The sequence below is a fragment of the Trachypithecus francoisi genome, unplaced genomic scaffold, assembly GCF_009764315.1.
Source record: "Trachypithecus francoisi isolate TF-2019V2 unplaced genomic scaffold, Tfra_2.0 Lachesis_group3, whole genome shotgun sequence".
NCBI classification, from domain to species: Eukaryota; Metazoa; Chordata; class Mammalia; order Primates; family Cercopithecidae; genus Trachypithecus; species Trachypithecus francoisi.
This window is the reverse complement of record NW_022681468.1, coordinates 133,259,348-133,280,051: the sequence shown is the minus strand read 5'-3', so window position 1 is coordinate 133,280,051 and position 20,704 is coordinate 133,259,348. Positions and strand designations below refer to the sequence as shown.

The window sequence follows — 20,704 nt, the reverse complement described above, 5'->3', positions numbered from 1 at the left end:
TCATTATAATCTTATTGGATCACCATCATCCATGGGGTACGTCATTATGTGGCACATAACTGTACTTAAAAGATAATTGTTTTTCCTCTTAAGTTTAGAAATAGGTAAATCAAGTGTTTCGCTTCTTAGCTGAGTAAACAAGTCTTAGTGTTATAATACTCTAGTAAAAATAAAACACTTGCAATCCTCTTCTAGTGCACACAAACTTCCTATTTCATTATAGTACAGAGAGTAGTCTTGTAGTAACAACAAGTGCATATGTGAATATGGTATTCAGATTTTCAATATAAATTAACAGTGCATCCTATAAAATAAAGCTTCTTGATATTATTAAACTGCACTTATAATCCAGCATAATCCTATTGTTTTAACAGGGAACTATAACATACTAAGGCATCTTGATGGTTCTTAGGCAAACAGTCACTAAAGTGCATCACTGGCTTTCATATTTCTATCAAAGGAGTTTAAGCACTACAAAGCAGGGGTAGGCAAACTATAGTCCATGGGCCAAATCCAGTCAATATCCTATTTTTGTAAATAAAGTTTTACTGGAACACAGTTTCATAATTTACATATCATCTACACTGGCTTTCATGATACAAGGCAGAGTTGGGTAATTGTACTACATGGCCCACAATTACTTACTGTCTGGCCCTGTAGAGGAAGTTTCCTAATCACTGCTCTAAAGCACTGCTACCAAAGGTTTGGTGTGCATACCTGGATTGCTTGTTCCTGATTGGAGATAAGGAGATTGAGAGAGAATGTAAACCAGCTATGGTTCCAAGTACAATTCTTAATTCAACTATTTTTTTTTTTTCATTGCCAGGCTTTCTCAATGAAGCACTTAAGTCCAGTACAGGTTCTTTTCTCATAGTATATAGGTACAAACAGTTCATTGACCTGCTACTTTGAATACCACTACTCGAAAGGTAGATGGGGGCCGGAGTAGCAAAGCTCCAAAGGGATTATGGACTTATTTTGAGCACTTAGAGGCTTATTTCGGCATAGTGCTCTAGAGTTTTGTAGTATAATGTGATAATGTGGCAACACACTGAATGAGACTCACAAAGTGGTCCTTATAGAGACAGGCCTTTTCCCTGCACTCGGCTCTTCTAAGATTCATATTTTCCAAAAATCTTCCATGATACAGAATTACATTTTAACACGGTGAAGGATGACAGCTAATGGCTCCCTCTCTCCCTATCTTTTCTTGGGAGCAGGAAAGATAAAAATATTAGCTCTCCTCCTCAAAATACTCAAAATAATTCATAATATATTTTGCCTATTTAGCCTCTTTAAATTGTTGAGCAGATAAAAAAGTATAATATTAAATTCTATTTATCTGGAAGTAAAAGAATTTATAAAGCAAATCTATTCTCATAAATATTAGCAATATTGTCCCCTGTACTTTAAGTCCTAATTTAAAATAATGTATCAGCAGTTAAAGAACATAGAATGGAATCCTCACCGCTAACACTGATATTAAATTTCTTGAACAAGTATATAATTTCTAAAGGCACCAAAGGTAATCTGAATCAAGCAGTGATTGGAAAAATAGAATTATTTGGGGACAGATTTTTATTGCAAATATTTAGTCAAAAACTACTATATACAGCAGAGTTTTAATCGCCATTTAAAACATTGAACATTCAGTGAAACAAAATTTAAGAATCCAAAGCACATTTTAAGAAGTAAAAATGAAGCATTTTAAATAAAAGTTTATTAGTACTTCAAAGCAAACTACTGTTCTTCATATTATTCATTTCTATATCTATTATATTCTAGATGATAAAAAAAAAACTGAGAAATCAATGTAGCAGCCATCTTATAGATAAATTAGGCTAAATCTCCAAAGCCAGTTTTTTACATCACTGTTTTAGGTCCCATTTGAAGTTTTTATTTTACAATTACAGAAAAGTCACTTAAACATGGCTGAATACATGCCAGGATATGTTTTCAGTTTACTATTTTACAATATCTACAATATACCATACTTTGGTTTGGCTTCCAGACCATTTTTATGGGCCTATTTCTAAAGAAGATCATTAAAACAATATTAAAAGCATAATAGCTACAGGAGTTTCAACAATGGGTGTCTACTTTACATTAATACAACTAATACATCAAAGAATTTCTACACAGCTTACACACTGACAAAAAGCACAAATATAAATTTATATCTTAATAATTCCACTTTCACTGAAAGTTTAATTAAGGTAAGCTTACAGCCTAGCAGGCTAACACTTGTATGGAGGTACAAAGATTCAAATATTCTGTTTACATGCGTCTGACAGAGTGGAATGTTATATTAAATCCAAAATTACGTTTATGTTCATCCAAATTCTCATTAGGTCAATTTAGTACTCTAAGCATGCTCCATTTACCAGCATCATCCTAAAAAATAAAGCCTTCATTAACAATGCCAATCAGCCATTATTTTAAATCAGTTACTCCCAAAAAGTACATGGTTTCCAAATCTCTTCCTCTCATTTCACTGAAAAGGATATATAGGTAATAACGATTTTTAGCTTAGGACTGATGGAAGTTTGAAAGGCTTTATAAATATAACTAATATCATCAATTCATGTCAGCAACCAAATCCCATTTCCTTGAAAACCATTAACCGAGACCTTTCCACTGCAATTGTAACTATCATTAAAATCTTGTTCATGTTTTTAATAACTTCTTGGGAATCCCTACTAATCATGCTATTATTGGCGAACTGATTTGATAACATAGGCTGAACATACAGGTAAAGTGTATGTGTGACCTCCCTTACATATTTCCATTTCTGAACCTACAAAAGCACCACTGAGCTCACCTGATAGCACTGTTCCAAATGCCCTTATCGTTGGTACACTGAAACTTAAAATGACTAATTTCAACTTCTTTCTTTTTCATCTGCCAGGGCTACTGTTGCCTCCGTTGTGCTGGGGTTATTTCCTCCAGGAATGTCATCTGTTTGATCAGACACTACTTCATCAGTCTTGGCTGAAGGATCACCACTACCTTTCTGAAGAATCTCTGTGGCTTCATACTCAAGTACCTCTGAAGGAGTCAGAGGTTCCAAATGAATACTGCCTTGCTCACTAACATCAGAACTAACAGATTCAGGTTCATCTCTTTTTCTCAAAAACTGATCAATGCTAACATTATCTGATGTTAACCGCAAATCCTTAATATTCTTTGAAGAAAATCTGGCTTCACTGGAGTTGTGATCTTTAATCTGAGCAGATAAGATTATGTTTTCTGAACTTTGGTGCATCTTCAACTCCATTTCCTGACAAACATGTTGTATTTGTTTTTTCTTTTCCACTTTATCTGCACCAATATTTGAATCACAACTGAAGATGTTTTTTGAGCCAGTTTCCTGGTCTGCAAGACAGGTTTCATTTTTCTTATCTGAAACTGTTAGGCTTTCTTCACTTTTTGTTGTTGATGAGCCTTCAAAAGAATTTGCATTACATCCATTTTTTTCTTCTGAAGAAGCAGCTTTATCCTGTTTACTGAAAAATAAAGTAACTTATTAAGTATCTCTTCATAAAGCAGTGTTTTTTGAACACTATCAAAATAAAGACATGCTCTAAAAAATAAAAAGTCAAGGTACATTTGCCCATCAAAAAGGAAAACAAGTCCAAGTTCCCCATCCTTGCTATGCCAGTATAATTTAGCAGGAGGCCATTTTCTTAGGCAAGATTCTGAGAAACTGGAGTCACATACTAAAAGATGTCTATCAACTAGTCCTAGTTCTGGCTGTCATTATTTTCATCTGTTCATATCTCTTGCCTGTTTCTAGTTTAAATTTAAGCATTTTTATTAACTTGCAAAAGTACCTAAAATAAAAAAAAACACTTGGAAAAAATCTATATTTTTGTATGATTTTTTTTTTTTTTTTTTGAGACAGGGTCTTGTTCTGTCACCCAGACTGGAACACAGTGGTGCAAATGTCTCACTGCAGCTTTGACCTCCTGGACTCAAGCGATCCTCCCACCTCAGGCTCCCAAGTAGCTAGGAATATAGGCGCACACCACCAAGCCCAGCTAATTTTTTTATTTTTCAAAGAGACAAGGTCTTGCCATGTTACCCAGGCTGGTCTCCTAGGCTCAAGCAATCCTCTTGCCTTGGCTCCCAAAGTGCTGGGATTACAGGTGTGAGCCACCATGTCCAGCCTCCTTTATGATTTAAATAGCCTCTTATGTTTAGGATGTTTTTCCATACATAAAATCAGATAATCATTCAAACATATTTCTCTAATTTTTAATAGCCTAATTTTAAAAACATAAACACATGCCTGAAAAACTGTATGTAAATATATAACATATATACACATCTAAGTGTGTGAACATGTTTGTACACATATATATTTATATGTGTGTGCTTCTGTATGTTTCTTCTGGCCCTGATGTGTTAACAGAAACTGTCTAGTGAATCATAAAATACGAAAAACAAGATTTCTAAGAAGATCACCAATCCATTATCTAGATCTAAGGATGCTTATTTTACAAAAATAAATTTAATGATTACATATACCTTATTTCTTACATCTAATCAATCTGACATTTAGACGTATTCCCAATGAATTGCACAAATATCCTAGCAACATTTCCAAAAGGCAATTTATTATTTACTAAATTGTTATTTATATAAGGCTATTTCTCTGCTATTTGTTTTGTTCTACTGATTTGTCTTTAGACTATTCCTAAATCAACAGCACCCAGTTTTAACAATTACTGATTAACAATATACTTTAGAACTAAACAAATCACCTACATTCTACAACTCTTCCCCATAAATTTCATACTTTAAAAATGTAAAAGATATTTATCAAGGAAGCTCATTAAAACAATGTTTAAAACAGTGAATATTAAAAATCTATTTTTTTTTTTTGAGACAGAGTCTCACTGTGTCGCCCAGGGTGGAGTGCAGTGGCATGATCTCGGCTCACTGCAACCTCTGCCTCCTGGGTTCAAGTGATTCTCCTGCCTCAGTCTCCCAAATAGCTGGGATTACAGGCGCATGCTACCAAGCCTGGCTAATTTTTGTATTTTTAGTAGAGATGGGGTTTCACCATGTTGATCAGGCTGGTCTCGAACTCCTGACCTTGTGATCCACCCGCCTCGGCCTCCCAAAGTGCTGGGATTACAGGCATGAGCCACGGTGCCCAGCCAAAAACCTAATATCTTATCCAACAAGAAAGGAATGATTAAATACATTATGGTATTACTAAGTAGAAACATATAAATCTTTTTTTAAGTTTGTCAGTTTCCAAAACAAATCTCATAAATGTTTATTAAATTTGTAAAATAGTCTATCATGCAGTTAATATATTATTTTTTATCATGGTAAAATTTTGCTTTTCTTGATTTGGATCCTCCCCATTTCTCTCTCTATATATAGATATAGATATTTTTAAGGCTAGTCAAGTGAAGCGGTGGGAGTGGAAAAAGAACAAAGAACTCTGCAACTGGCTGTGATCAATCAGTTGTATCCTTTTTGTTACATTATGATTGGGCAAGTTTGTCCACTATATTTTGTAATCATATGTTAGTGGTAGATTAGAAAGATTCTGATTTTTACACCAGGCTACTTTAATCAGTATTCTCATTAATTTCAATCATTCTTAACTCATTTTTTGGATCTTAACTGGCTAATTACATATAGAAAAATTATTTTTTTCCTCATTTCAAATTTGTATAATTCTTATTTTTGTTCAGATCATAATGGACTAACTACAATTTACAGAAAATGTTAAATAATACAGAGATGACTAGTCCGCATTTTCTAACTCTTTAGTTGATTTTTTGTTAACATACCCCTGAGAAATTACAAAAAATGCCAGGCGAGGAAAGGGTGAGATAACTTTACTAATGAAGTATAAGAAACACCTCCATAGGAACTTAATCAATAATTTGCTTTTAGGGACAAAAGATTAATCTCAACAGACTAACAGGCAACCTACTGTAAAATATATAGCATACAGATATAAATGGGTGAAACTACTTAAAAGACAAAATAAAATTACCCTTCTTTGGAATAAAGTTCTAATTGGAATGTTCAGATTCTCTTCTGCTAAAAGACTGTGAAACATCTTGTGTTCTTTAACATTCTACCAAAGTATGAAAATTTTAAAAGCCAGTCCCTGAATTTTGAAACTATTGAAATCCTACCACATAAGTAGTCTTATAGTTTTTTGAAAATACTTTAAAAAATCTTAAGATTATCTATTTGTAATGACTGTTCCTGTCCAGTCACATGTAGCATCTTGTAACTGTTTTCATTTAATAGGGGCAAAGAAAATCTGCCAACATTTTACTTGCTAGTAAGTAGATTTTCAAAAATTTAACAACACAAAATATAGTCTATATGTTTGAAAGATTTAAAAATGAAGGATATAGAGAATATTTTTGTTGGATTAAAGTTTTTAAGTTTTATTTTAATTAAGAGCCATTACAGAAAATAGCACTATATACAAAAATGTAAATAGTCCTTTGCCAGTTAACTGTGAAATGATGCAGCTCAAGTGTTATTTCATATACTTGAATTTTAAGAAACTCATTTTTTCCTTATATTTACCTTTCAGAATTTGATGTTTCTGTTTCTCTTTCAGCCATGTTAGGTCTTGCAATTTCCTGAAATAATTAATAATACTTTTCTTTTATATTCACAGTTAATCTTAAAGAAAACTATTTTTATTACGTTAAACTTTCTGGATAAAAGAAACTTAAGTGTGTAACTTAATATAACACAGAAATAGAAAAATAATTTATTAAATATAAAATATAATTAGAATAATTATCATAATTATATGCGGTTTTAAAAATGATTTTAAACTTATAAAAGTTTCAGTGTACCAAAAGTTTCTGATTCAAGGTAAAAAAGCAGTTACCCACCCATGTCAATATCTGCTTTTCTTAACCTCTATTTCAAATGTGGGTCATAATTACAATTCTAGTAAAACACAACTTGAATTTGAATAACAAGATGCCTCCATAGTATTTTATATAAATATATTAAGCACAGAGATTTAGATAAAACATTTTTGAATTTATGATTTCATAGTGAGTCACGGTAACCCTTCCACTGTCAAACCAAAAATATGAAACAGTCCACTAAGGAAGAAATATTCTACTTATTTCAAATGTTTTACAGGGAAGAAAGAAGAGTAAAACCTCAGTAAGCCATAGGCCAACCTAACAGCTTGTAACAATTACCAGCTATGAAGTACATATGATGCATGAAGCAGTGTATTAAGAACTTTACATTCACTATCTCATTTAATCTACGTATTAGATTTTATAAACACTATTTTTATACATGAGGAATAAGACTGAGTGGGAACCCAACGCAATACCACAATAACTGGTAAAGAACCAAGGCAATACCACAATAAGTAGTAAAGATTCAAATCTACATCTACCTCTTAACCACTATGGTAGATCAACTCAAGCCTATAAAATTGGTAATGGTGTATTTACCACACACACTCATCTACTCACCCTCTCAAAACCCTGCTAAAATGAGGGCAAAGAAATAAAATATTTTTACTCATAAAGATGAAGGAAACATCAAAGTATACTAACTGCTAAACAGATTTCACCAACTTTTTAGAAATAGGAAAGTCACTGGAAGAGTGGGTACTGATTTAGCAGTATGGAGGAAGTTACAATGAATGTCTGCAGTGGAGGAGTGCAAGGAGAAGAGAATCAATTTGCCCAGAGAACCAAAAATATCTGGTATTTGCAGATGGTCAGTATACTATTTAGTATACAAAAAGTAAAAACAAAGCATTGCTGGGAAACCTAAATGCTCCTTCCCCGAAGCTTACAGAACAGGTACCTATACCTTCCCTTACCAAACAGGCTAAAAGTTAGCATCCTTCTTAACTTCCTTCCTTCCCTTTTTTTTTTTTTTTTTTTTGACAGAGTCTTGCTTGCCACCCAGGCTGGAGTGCAGTGGTGCGATCTTATCTCACTGCAACCTCCACCTCCAAAGTTCAAGCGATTCTTCTGTCTCAGCCCCTCCAGTAGCTGGGATTACAGGCACCCACCACCATGCCTGGCTAATTTTTGTATTTTTAGTAGGCATGGAGTTTCACCATGTTGGCCAGACTGGTCCCCAACTCCTGACCTCAGGTGATCCACCCACCTCGGCCTCCCAAAGTGCTGGGATTACAGGCATATTCCACCATGCCCAGCTAATTTTTTTATTTTTAGTAGAGATGGGGTTTCACCATGTTGGTCAGGCTGGTTGTGAACTCCTGACCTCAAATGATCCACCCACCTTGGCCTCCTAAAGTGCTGGGATTACAGGAGTCAGCCACCGTGCCAGGCCTAAAAGTTAACTTTCTGAACTGGAGATAGTCTAGACTTATGAACACCAGGAACAGCAAAAGGCAGGCATGAGATACTGAGAAAACACAAAGATTTCGTAGAAGTCCACATACTTAACAATCCCTCTCCCTGCCTGGCTTCCAGAATGCCAACAGCCAGGGAACTCACTCCCCAACCTAGCACCCTCAGCTAGAAGCTAGATTTCTCTCTGGAGAAGATGATCAACCCCAAAGAAAAAATTTTCCAGAATGATTTTTTTTTTTTTTTAAGAGACAGGGTCTCACTCTATCACTGAGGCTGGAATGTAGTGCCATGATCATAGCTCAACTGCAACCTTGAACTCCTGAGTTCAAGCAATCCTCCCACCTCAGTCTCCTAAGTAGCTAGGACTACACAGTATGTGCTCACTATGACTGGTTAGTTAAAAAAATTTTTTTAAATAGAGATGAAGTCTCCAGTGTTGCCCAGGCTAGTCTCAAACTCCTAGCCTCAAGGGATCCTCCTGCATCAGCTACCCAAAGTGTTGGGATTACAAGCATGAGCCACCACACCTGGCGTCTCCATAATGATTTTGAGACCATCCTCCTCAACAAAGAAATCAGTCAGCTCAGCACCTAATTTTCCCACACTGAAGTCTACGTAATTCTCATGCAGATTGTGCACACTGTACAGAGCACAAATCCAGAAGGCAACATACTGTAATTCATATCATCCATTCCCAAAGTATGATATATGGACACCTGGGGATTCCAAGCCACTTTCAGGAGGCATGTGAAGTCACAACTTTGGCATAAAAACAGTGGTGTGTAAAAATGGTGGCAAATTAATATAAATCAAGACAGGAGCACCAAACCCAACCTGTACTAGTAGTCATTGCATTCTTCACCACCATACACATAGTATTCTTCACACCACACCGACACAAATTTTAAAAAGTAATAATTTTACTAAATCTCAATCTTTGAGCTCATATGTTTTTAATATTTTGTGTGACAAAATGCAAAGTACACATAAGATACAACTGTTGCCTACTGAAAATATTTGGGTCTGTGATTGAGTCGTGAGTTGTACTTACCCACTTTTTTTCATAGAACACCATTTTTATTTTAAAGAATGACTGTCAAATTATGAATATTTAGACTTGAGTTTCAGTGGACTTTTTCTTTTTGAAAAATCAACAAGTGAGCCTGTCGCATCAAGGAAACAACTGACAGCATTCGTTTCCAGTAACAAAATCAAGCAAAAACTCCTACCTACCACTGATTAGATTAATGCTAATATTTACTGTGAGTGCTTGATATTATATAATGAAATATTTCAACATTTGGAAGATCTAGGGCACTTAGTGAGCCAATATGTTCCAAATGACCAATGCATGATATTACAAAATTAGGCATGGATAAAAGATCCATTCAAATTGTAAAACAGACAAACAGATTTTGATGTAACAAAGTAAAAAAGGTCAGTGATACGGAATTAGATTCCACAGTGTAACAAGCAAGAAAACTTCCACTTGTCTACTTTTGGTATAGTATCAAAGGAAAATAATCTCAATTATTGGAAAATATTATTAAAGTACTGGGTGAGGCAGGTATTCCTCATACATTTCAACCAAAATAATGTATCACAACAGATTGGATTCAGAAACATGAGAATGCAATTTTTTTGTACAAAGCTTGACATTAAAGAAACATGCAAAAGTGTAAAATAAAGCCATTCTTTCTCACTAAATTTCTGTTGTTTTGGAAAATAGTTATTTTTCAGAAAAAATATTATGTATGTTGACATATTTATTATTTTTATTTTTGACAATAGTTTTAAAATACTATTATTTCAATTTCTAATATGGTAAACATTAGTAATTTTTGAGACTACAAAGGATATACGTAAATAATATCTGCAGGAGTTCTGCAGTCTTCAACCTGAATGGCTATGCAAGACAGCCCTGTCCCCATTCAAACACTTATGGTTTTCAATGATTATTTTAGCCTCATTCTTTAATTATGTAGGGGCAGGCAAGGATCACCACATAACAAAAGATATACCTTAACATGAAAAACACCAAAATAAAAAGGAATAAAGAAAGGGGCTTGGAGACATCAGATACATTGCTGGGAACAAAAGAAAAAAGTGTATATAAAATATTTAATATCCCCAAAGAGGTATATGTTATTATATCCATTAAATAATAACAAAACTGTAAAAAAGAGAACTAAAGAACAAATAAAAAATTGCAGAGCTCTTCAAAATTACAAATATGGCAACTAAAATAAGTAATTAAGTTTAGAAAATTATTTTATAAGATTCAAACAAAAAACCAAAAAGATGAAAGGCCATAAAGAAAATAACATATAATTAAAGGAGTTAAAAAAAAAAAAAAGGAGTTGATGCAAGAGGCTCAATATCAGAATAATAGGAGTTTCTTTTAAAAAAAGAGAGAACATAGAAAATAAAAGTGAGCATTTACCAAAGAAATAAAACAAGAAAACTTCTCCCAAACAGAATGTCCAAACTCCAAAGGTTTGTCAGATGCCTAATGTAATGAATGAAGAAAGGATGGGTGAACATAGCATGCAATTTCAAAACAGCAGTGACAGAGATAATCACTAAAGTTTCCAAAAAGAAAAAAAGTAACCTAAATACCAAGAAACTGGAGCAAGACATGCATTAGACTTAATAAAAATACTGGACATAAGAAGATAGTAAAAACAACATTTTAAAAACTGCGTGGGAATTGTTTTTATGTACTTCAGCCAAACTATCATTCATATAAATATATTTTTAGATATTTTTGGACTGAAAAAAAGATGCCCACCTTCTGAGGAAGCTAGTAGAGGACACAATTCATCAAAATGATGAGTAAGCCAAGAAATGAGGAATAATTCATGGTTCAGCAAACAGGACATCCAACACAATAGAGTGGCAAAGGCTAATGTTGACGTAACAAAACTAAGCACAGGCTTAGAGAGCAACTAGTTTAAGTTGAGGTGGGGAGTCTGGGAGGAGATCTTCAGACCCCTTCACTCCCCAACAATTTTTTTTTTATGTGTGTGAATACTGGAAAAACTATTTCCAAATATTAGAGAGAGAAATTGCAACATTAGAAAAAAATACAGCATTAGGTACACAGAAAACTAAGCAAACGAGTAAAAGAGATATATATTTTTAACTCCAGAAAAATACAATAAGGTATAGAAAAGGAAAAGAAATCATGGGGTACTTTCTGGCTCAGCATAACAGTCTCAAAAATTTTGATGTAACTATTTTGCAATCAGTGCTATACCAAGCCATACTGGAGCCTGAGTCAAAAGAAAAAATGAATTTCCCTATAAGTTTTGCTTTGTGTGCGGTGTGTTTTTGTTTTGTTTTTTGTTTCTGGCAACAGGGTCTCACTTTGTTTCCCAGGCTGGTCTCTAATTCCTAGACTTAAGCAATCCTCCCACCTGTCTCCAAAGTGATGGGATTACGGGTGTGTGCCATTGTGCCCAGCCTGTTTTTGTGTACTTAAAAAAATTGTTTTCTAGAATGTTAGTCAGAAAAATATAGAAAAATTTAAAAGTGGGAGAATTAAACTCACATTAGCTTAAATTTAAAATTTTTATTTATGACAAAAACAGTATTATTTTATTCTCCTGGCTAATGGAAGCAAATGCATCAATAGTACATTTTCAAATCTAACTCTTTTCTTATTTTGTTTTCAAATGAGCAAACTGTCACGTACAACAATTTCTCTTGAACAAGTGACAATCATTAAAAAATGTTATATTAACCTCAGTTTACAGTAAGCTTCACTTGCAGGATTCCACTGTGGCTGGAACTGTTTAAAATTTTTGAATACCATTTCCAAATCTCTTTAAGATTGCATTAAGCAAAATGTGTTAAGAAGGTTTAGAAGACCCAAACACAAACTTGATTGCATGTTGCTGATATCAAATGCTGCTTTAAATTATTTCACATAGAGTTTCTATAGAATTTAAATTGTCAGAATATTTAAGTGCAAACTTAGTGGCTCGTTTTTGTAAATCAGATGTATTTATACAAAACAACTTTTCTACAGCTTAGAAATTCAAAATCTGAAAACATTTCACTGAATTTTTTATATCTCTATATAAAATACGAAATTAGGGCATTTATAATCTTCATTTCTATTTAATAAGCACTGCCCTCATAATTATCAATACTCTTCACCCAGTGATTCACGCACTTCTCATTTTACTTTTTTCATTTATTTTCAAATTTGAGAAGAATATGCATTATCTCTTGCTCAGGTTTTATGTTCATCAAATACGCTTTCAAAATTACCTTCAATTGTAAGCAAAGAGATAGGATTTTTATTAAGTGTGTAGCTTTATATAGTCATGTTTACTGACTGTAAAGCCTTAGCTTCTTCCACTTGGCTCAAAATATCCATACAGAAAATCTGCATAACAATCTGTAATCTATTTGTACCAATATGCTTTCAATTTCAGCATAATGTATTTTGTCATTTGATATTATATCTTTTAATATCTGATAATCATCTTTGTGTGCAAAGTGTCTCAACTGCATTTATCTTGATGTCCATAAGGTAACTATATGTGATTTTAATGTCGTTTTTAGACCAGACAAGAATATCCCGTGTGCTCACCGAATCCCCCTGCCCCTAAAATATATATCCTTTGTACAATACTAAAAAAGTTGATCATATTTAAATTCACAGAATATAGCATTTTTTCCTGTTAAATTATGATGAGTTAAACAAGGAACAAATTTGGCATAATTACTTTGGGGGTAAACATTGGCTTGTATACCCCTGTATACACCTGAAACATTTGCTCCATTATATCCCTGGCCAGAATTTTTAATGTAAATGTGATAAATAGAAATGAAGACTACATAAAGAAATGACGAGCACAGGAAATGGTAAAAAATAAAGGTAAATATAAAACTAATTTTAAAGTTTTTAATTGCCCTAAAAAAACTGTCTAAAGTAAAAACTATAACACTGCATTCTGTGTATTTACAACATGCTTAAAAGTAAAATAAACAGTAAGAATAGAAAAAACACACAAATTGTCAATATCAGGAATGAGGGGATATCACTGCAGATTCCAAAGATTACAAAGACAATAAGGGATACTATAAGCAATTTTCTCATTATACAAATACATAAGATTATAGAGTTCAACATATTAGGTAAAACGAACCAATTCCTCAAAAAAAATCTACCAAAACTCCCTCAAGAAGAAATAGATTAAAAAAGAAAACCCCTGCATCTGTTAAAGAAATTTGTAGTTAAAAAACTTTTAAACAAAAAACTTTCTATGGTACAAAAGAAAGCTGCTTGGAAGAAGGCTGATACTTCTGCCTGGATTTCACTTATAAGTGCACCATTCAAGACAAAGTATTCAAAAGATAAATGCCAAATCTACCTCACTTCATTACACTCAAAAAGAGGCAGTCATTAAGTAATAACAACATAAATTGACATCAAGAAAGCAAGTAGTTGAGCAAAACTATTTCTACACTCATCTATTAGACTGGTAAATAACATTTATATGATAATTCTAAGTTTTGCACTCAGAGTACTTGTTCAAGATAGCTAAAACATATTTAACATACATTCAAAATATTTCTATTTTAAAAATTAGTTTAACCTTTTGACAGTTAAAAATTATCCCAGAAAATTAAACCTGGAAAGATTAATTTTTCCAGTGTGCCAAATGACTGAGGTTTTATTGATTTGGGGATTTTTAATTCATAAATTTATCTCCATTACTCACTAGTTGAACTAAATAACAGGCAAGTGAAATAAAAGATGTCTTTGTCAAAACAAGAATACCTTAAAATTTTGCTTAGGGCTAGATATTTTTATATGTAATGAAAAATTTTAAATCTCAATTTTTTTCTTCCTTACAACATCCCAAATATTGTTGATGTATGCATGATGAAATTGAAAAAAATTTTTATATCATACCAATAATACTTTCAATGTATAAACCTTTAAGGTATAAAGTAAAACAAACTTTACCTTAGACACAGGTTCTTGTTCCTTTGTGAGAGCTTCTTTTTTTAATCTTGAAAACAAGATAAGCATTGAATATTTTATTTTATACGTATGATGGTAAAATATAAAACAGTTTTTTCTCTGCCAGCCTAAAATAATTAAAATGTAGATCGAAACTAATGTACATTTTATACTTTAATAGTAAATTGACCTCTGTAAATGTCTTAAGGTAAAAGTTAAATGTATGAGACTAAATAGTAGATTCGATAAATGTGCTAAATCAATAAAGACATATATTTCCTTGTTCTCTGAAAACAAGGGCACTTAAGAAATGTTCTCTTTGCTAAGTACAATTTAAAATAAAAGACATACATATTAGTAAAACAGTTTCAAAACAAGAGTTACTCTTTAAAAATTAAAAGCACGTTATATGCTTTATAAGTAATATGCATCAGTATTTATGATTACAGGACTTAAAAAGTGAAAAAAGATAAATATTTTATCTATTGTGAAATTCAACATGATAATGCCACTTAAATATATATTATAGTTAACTTACTCCGGAGGCAGTAAAATCACACAAATAATTAGAATTTTGAGGAATATATTCTCTTTAAAATTTCCATAAGCACTGCTCAAATATTAAAACTTATTGATTTCAAAAAATATTAATTATAACTTATTAAAACATTAACAAAGGTATATGCCATCCAGAAAATCTTGTAAAATAATCAAGTTAATCTAGGAGCTAGCTTATCCAAAGGATCTTTGTTTTAGAACCTGCAGAAATGACTAAATATTATTTGTGGTATTATAGATTAAACTCAATTTTAATCTGTGTAAGTAGGGTACCTACCTGATGTGAAATGTCATTAATCAAGACTTAAGTGATACATAATTTTATGAAGGCTTAATAGCTATACCTAAGGAATAATATATTTAACATAAGCAACAACTATATTATCTTAAATTTCATTGACAAAAAAAAGATATCTAATAGGATAGAAATGTCAGCCATCCTAAAAGCTGCCCTCATGGCTAATCCATGAAACAGACTTGGCAAAACCCTCCTTCTTTATCCATCCTTTGAGGGCACATTTTTTAAAATTAGGGCTATAAATGTTAATATTTTGCTAAATATTAATAATTAACTATATGAAACTAATTATCTATATTTTAGTGATTAGGCAAAACTACTACTTAAAATAGATTATGTCCTTTGTAAAACCACTATATTGGCAGTGCACTACAATAATTTACAACCAACTTGTTAAGCCAACTGAAATGAATAAAACTTGCACAAAAAATTGACAAAAGACACAAATGTCAATCATTTTTGGGGCTAAAGATTTTGTAATTGTCTCAAGTATTTAATTGTGCACAATACTTATAAAGATGAGATCACATCAAGTATACAGTATAACTTCACTGGTTTAAGGAAGTATAAAGGAAAATAAGTTTTAAGAATAAAATTAGTTATAAAGTAGTAAGAAAACGTGAAACATTAGTCTAAAAAAGCAAAAAGTATGAAAAAGCAAATTAATGAAGTTTTGAAATAAATGTGTATATTACAACTCATTTTTATTTCTAAGCATTTAGTCATTTTACATTCAGTTTGAAAAACAAATTGGTCATAGAACAGTTTAAATATTTCATGAAAGATTTTTCTCCCTCAGCTTATCGCTGTAAATGTTATCAAAGTAAGACCTTTTATATTCTTATAAAAGAAATATTATCATGCTAATCATTTTAGCATATGCCTATTATAATAAATTAATTGTATGCGGCTATTAAAATGAGCCCCATTAAGTATGTTCATTATCGCTGGCATTTCAACAGAGGAAACACAGTCCTCTTGCTATCCCTGCGATGGGGGTTGGTGACAAAGGTTTTTATTACTCTTTATTGTACTGGTAGGTGAGAACACAGTAAGTTATTGAAATAACTTGCATTAAGAGGCCTATGATTTCAATCTTGTTTTGTGCCTTTTACCTTATTAGTACTCTCTTTAAGGAACAGAATCGTAATAACTAGTGAACACCTTTAGAAAAATAAATCTTAAAAATATTTAGAAAAACACACAGTAAATTTTAAATTATAAAATGCATCACTAAAATGCACACTAAAATTTTGAACTATAAAAGTATACTTTAAGATTAATAAATTTTAATACAACTACTAACACATCATTAATACTTTTAGAAAAGAAAAATTGTCTTACCTATAATTCTTATTTACTAAAGATACCTGCTGAAATAGTCATTATTTTAGACATTCAATTACTTTGGTAGAAGACAGTGAAATTTGCTAAGCTCAAAGTTCTGAGCTAATGACCCGCCATTAGGTAATTATACTTTTCACATGTGAATGTTACAGTAATTTTTAATAGAAAAATATAGTGTAGTATTTATAGCAAACACTATTTAAAATTTAAATGCAAAGAGAACAGAAGGACTGGTGATCAATTTCAACATCATTAGTGATCAAGATTGCAAGTAAATAATTTTTCCCCTCTATGAAAACCCGCTGAAATAGATCTTTCTGTTATATTTCTACAGGACAAGCTTTTTCCTCTAAAGACTAAAATGGCCCTATTTGCATTTTTCTGCAGGTCTTAGGACCAATCCATACAAAATTTTTGTTTTGGAGACGGAGTTTTGTTCTTGTTGCCCAGGTTGGAATGCAATGGCATGATCTTGGCTCACTGCAACCTCCACGTCCCAGGTTCAAGCTATTCTCCCGTCTCAGCCTCCCAAGAAGCTGGGATTACAGGAGCACGCCACCATGCCTGGCTAATTTTTGTATTTTTAGCAGACAGAGGGTTTCATCATATTGGTCAGGCTGGTCTCAAACTCCTGACCTCAGGTGATCCGCCCGCCTCAGCTGTCCAAAGTGCTGGGATTACACACATGAGCCACTGCGCCCAGCCAATCCATACAAAATTTAACATTCTGGCTCACTTATAGTAGTATGTTCCTTTGAAGTTTCATTCACACCATAAACATACCATGGGGTGAGAGGAAGAACTGTAAGGGGGAAAATATTCAGATTCATTTCAGCTAGGCCACATTCTTTCTTTCTGATGACATTTAAAAGCCAAAAATTTCAATGCTAATGTTAGAAATGTAATCTTTAAGAATATTTGTAAGCATACTAAAAAAGTTGAAAAGAGGCTGTAAAGCAACCAGTAGTAAAGTCAGCTAGTAATCATGACCTTCCACTTAGCCCAGGCATGGTGGTACATGCCTGTAATCCCAATGCTTTTGGAGGCCAAAATGGGAGGACCACTTGAGACCAGGAGTTTGAGACCAACCTGGGCAACATAGTGAGACCTCATCTCTACTAAAAAAAAAAAATTAAAAATTAGCCAGGCGTGGTTGTACATACTTGAGTCCCATCTCAGTCTCAGGAGGCTGAGGCAGGAGAATTGCTTGAGCCCAGGACTTTGAGGCTGCAGTGAGCCATGACTGCACACTGCACACCAACCCCCTGGCTTGAGCAAAACAGCAAGACTCTGTCTCAAAAAAAAAAAAAAAAACAAAAAACAAAAAACAAACAAAAAGCAGCAAAATAAAATAAAAAGATTATTCACTGAGACATTCAGGGACTAAATTTAATATAGTAATCATCAGACTAAGAAATAACAGTAAAACATCTACTCTACCATTTCTGATCATTTGTTCTGAGAATTATCAATACATTTATATTTGGAAAGGATGCCTAAGCAAAACATTTATCAGGTTGTACATATTTCGGTATTGTACTAAGTGTTCCAGTCCAAAGTTAAAAAAGACTGTCTCTCTTCTCAAGGAGTTCACTGTCAAGAAAACAAAACGAAGCAAATGTTTACATTATGAAGTTTTGGAAGAGACATCTTTGTTCAGAGAATTAAGCCACTATGAAAGGGAAAGAGGCAAGGAAGCAGTGAAGATACTACAGTGAACTTGGATTTGCAAAAAGAGCAGGAGTTCGCAAAGCAGAGTAAGGAGATCCAAGGCAGAGAAAAAGCAAAGAAGTATGAAACAAGCACAGAAAGTATGAAAAAGCAAAGATGACAGATGACAAGATGACAATATGAGAATTGGTGGTCTCATATCACTGAAATGTCAGGCACAAAGCAAAGTAGTCAAAGATGAAGCCTCTTCAGGGAAGGTCTTGATTACCATGCTAAAGTGTTCATGCTAAGAACTTTAATGCTAATAGGAAAGTATGACCAATTTGTGCATCAGAAGGACAAAGGTCTGTATTGGTAGAAGACAAACTGAGAGTCCAGTTAAGAGACAGTTAATGACTTTCTCAGTTAAAACAGTAACAGTGTCAATGGAGAAAAGGTTGGTTTAAGGAGATGAGAACAAGTTAAAACCAAAAGAATGTAAGTATACACTGGATAAAGGTAAATGTGGAGAACAAATACGACCCCCTCAAATGCCTGCCCTGGATGGTAAGAGATTATTCATGATACGGAATTCAGAGGAGGGAGAAAGCATTCTTTGAGGGAAAAATAAATTCAATTTTGGACATACTGGAATTTTGGTGCTTATAGAACATTCATATGGAAATATTTACCACTCAGACCTGCCTCTTGTGTATCTCATCCTTGTACACAATTCCAACCACAACTTCTATTTATTTGTTTATTTTTTGAGACAAGGTCTCACTCTGTTGCCCAAGCTGGAGTGCAGTGGTACGATCACAGCTCACTGTAACCTTCACATCCCAGGTTCCAGTGATCCTCTCATCTCCATCTCTGGAGTAACTGGGTTTACAGTCACACTTGGCTAATTTTTTATACTTTCTTGTACAGATGGGGTTTCACCATGTTGCCCAGGCTGGTCTCAAACTCTTGAGCACAAGTGATCCACCTGTCTTGGCCTCCCAAAGTGCTGGGATTACAGGTGTGAGCTACCACACCTGGCCACCAACCATCACTTCTCTTATCACTTCAAAACCAACATCCAGAGAATGACTCCTCCATTTTTAATACAATTTATTATTTTTCAAACAGTTGACAATTCAGTTCAGACTTGAGTCCTAAGAGATTATATAATTCAACTGCCCCCATCTTGCAGATGAGAAAATCTGAGGCCTAAAAAAGCTCAAGTTATAAAGCCATTAAGCAATAGAATGAGGATTAAATGTGTGGGTTCTACTTCAAATTTCCATTGTACTGCCTCAAGCCCATTCCTCTCCTGTGAATCAGGCTCCCTTATGATCATGCCAGGAAAACTGAAAACCTTAACTGATCTCTCTGCCTCTGTATGTTTTCCACTCTAAAACATGCTGAGTATCACTGCCAAATTAATCCTACTAAAAGACCAATTTATACCATTCTTTGCTCAAATGTTATATCGCCCAAACATCATTAGGGCAGTATTTCTATGAAGTTTGAGCAACAGAACATAGGATTGGGACAGTAAACTGGTAGGCTAGATTACTGTCCCAATCCTATGATTGTGTCAGTTGCTGCCTACCCTTCTGCAGAAAGAGGGCCTTAACACTGAATCTTAGTCCTATCCAGTTTCTTGGCCAGTCACAAACAAGGCAGGATTTACACCTGAAACTACAAGCAGAAGCAGAGAATAGAGGATACTACTGAGTAGTTTAGTCTCTGAAGACAGCCTGACAGAATTTAAATTGAGGCTCTCCACTTAACAGGGATGTGTGACCTTGGGCAAATTATTTAACATATCTGTATCTCAGTTGTCTCATCCATAAAATCAGACAGTAACAGCTCATATCTCACAAATATATGAGAATTAAATGAGTAAATAAATGCAAAAAACTTAGAAGAGTGTCTGCCACACTGTATGTGCTTTGGAAATGTTAGCTGTTATTGTCATGGGCATGGGTAGAGTATCAAATCAGTATTCTAGCTCAGAATCTGCTTGAGAGTATACAACAAATTTAGTATACCATCTAAATATCTCTACTCCCATGTTTCCACCTCATCCTCAACCCAATAGACATTAATTTTGATTGCTGGTCTACTCTCCTTATTTCTATCTTTTCTCATATGAAATGATCTACTAATCTTAGAACACCAGGGTATGATTTGGCCATCTAAAGCTATTATAACAAAGATAGAGGAGAAAAATCATTTTAGATAGATGGAAGAAAGAACTAGGTAAAGACAGAGAGACAAGAAATAAAAAAGACCAAAATAATCACGTGTAAAAATGTGAAGAAAAAAATAAGATCATCAATGTAGGCAGAAGATTTTAATGACAGTCTAGGACTCTATTTTATTATTTTGGTTTGTTGGTAATATTGAATTATACCCTGGATATTTAATTTATAATCTAAAAGCACCAACCCTCAGGAACCAGAGACTGAAAAAAATGGTAGTAACCTCAGAATCACTGGTAGAGATTGGCACAGTTTGTCCTAA

General features: G+C 33.4%; 1 protein-coding gene across 7 annotated transcripts in view; it reads right to left on the bottom strand.

Annotated features, from left to right (window-relative positions):
• Positions 1–1,560: 1,560 nt before the first annotated feature.
• ZNF280D (zinc finger protein 280D) overlaps positions 1,561–20,704 on the bottom strand; it is a 98,118-nt gene continuing 78,974 nt past the window's right edge. For 3 of the 7 annotated variants that reach the window (XM_033190002.1, XM_033190004.1, XM_033190000.1), the window contains 3 exons: positions 14,341–14,386; positions 6,574–6,629; positions 1,561–3,506 (listed from right to left, as the gene is read on the bottom strand). In XM_033190002.1, coding sequence (XP_033045893.1) covers positions 2,882–3,506; positions 6,574–6,629; positions 14,341–14,386 — 727 coding nt within the window. In that variant the 3' untranslated portion in view covers positions 1,561–2,881. Of the gene's footprint in view, positions 3,507–6,573; positions 6,630–14,340; positions 14,387–20,704 lie in introns of those variants that run through there. The other 4 variants (XM_033190003.1, XM_033190005.1, XM_033190006.1 and 1 more) reach the window with 2 other exon arrangements.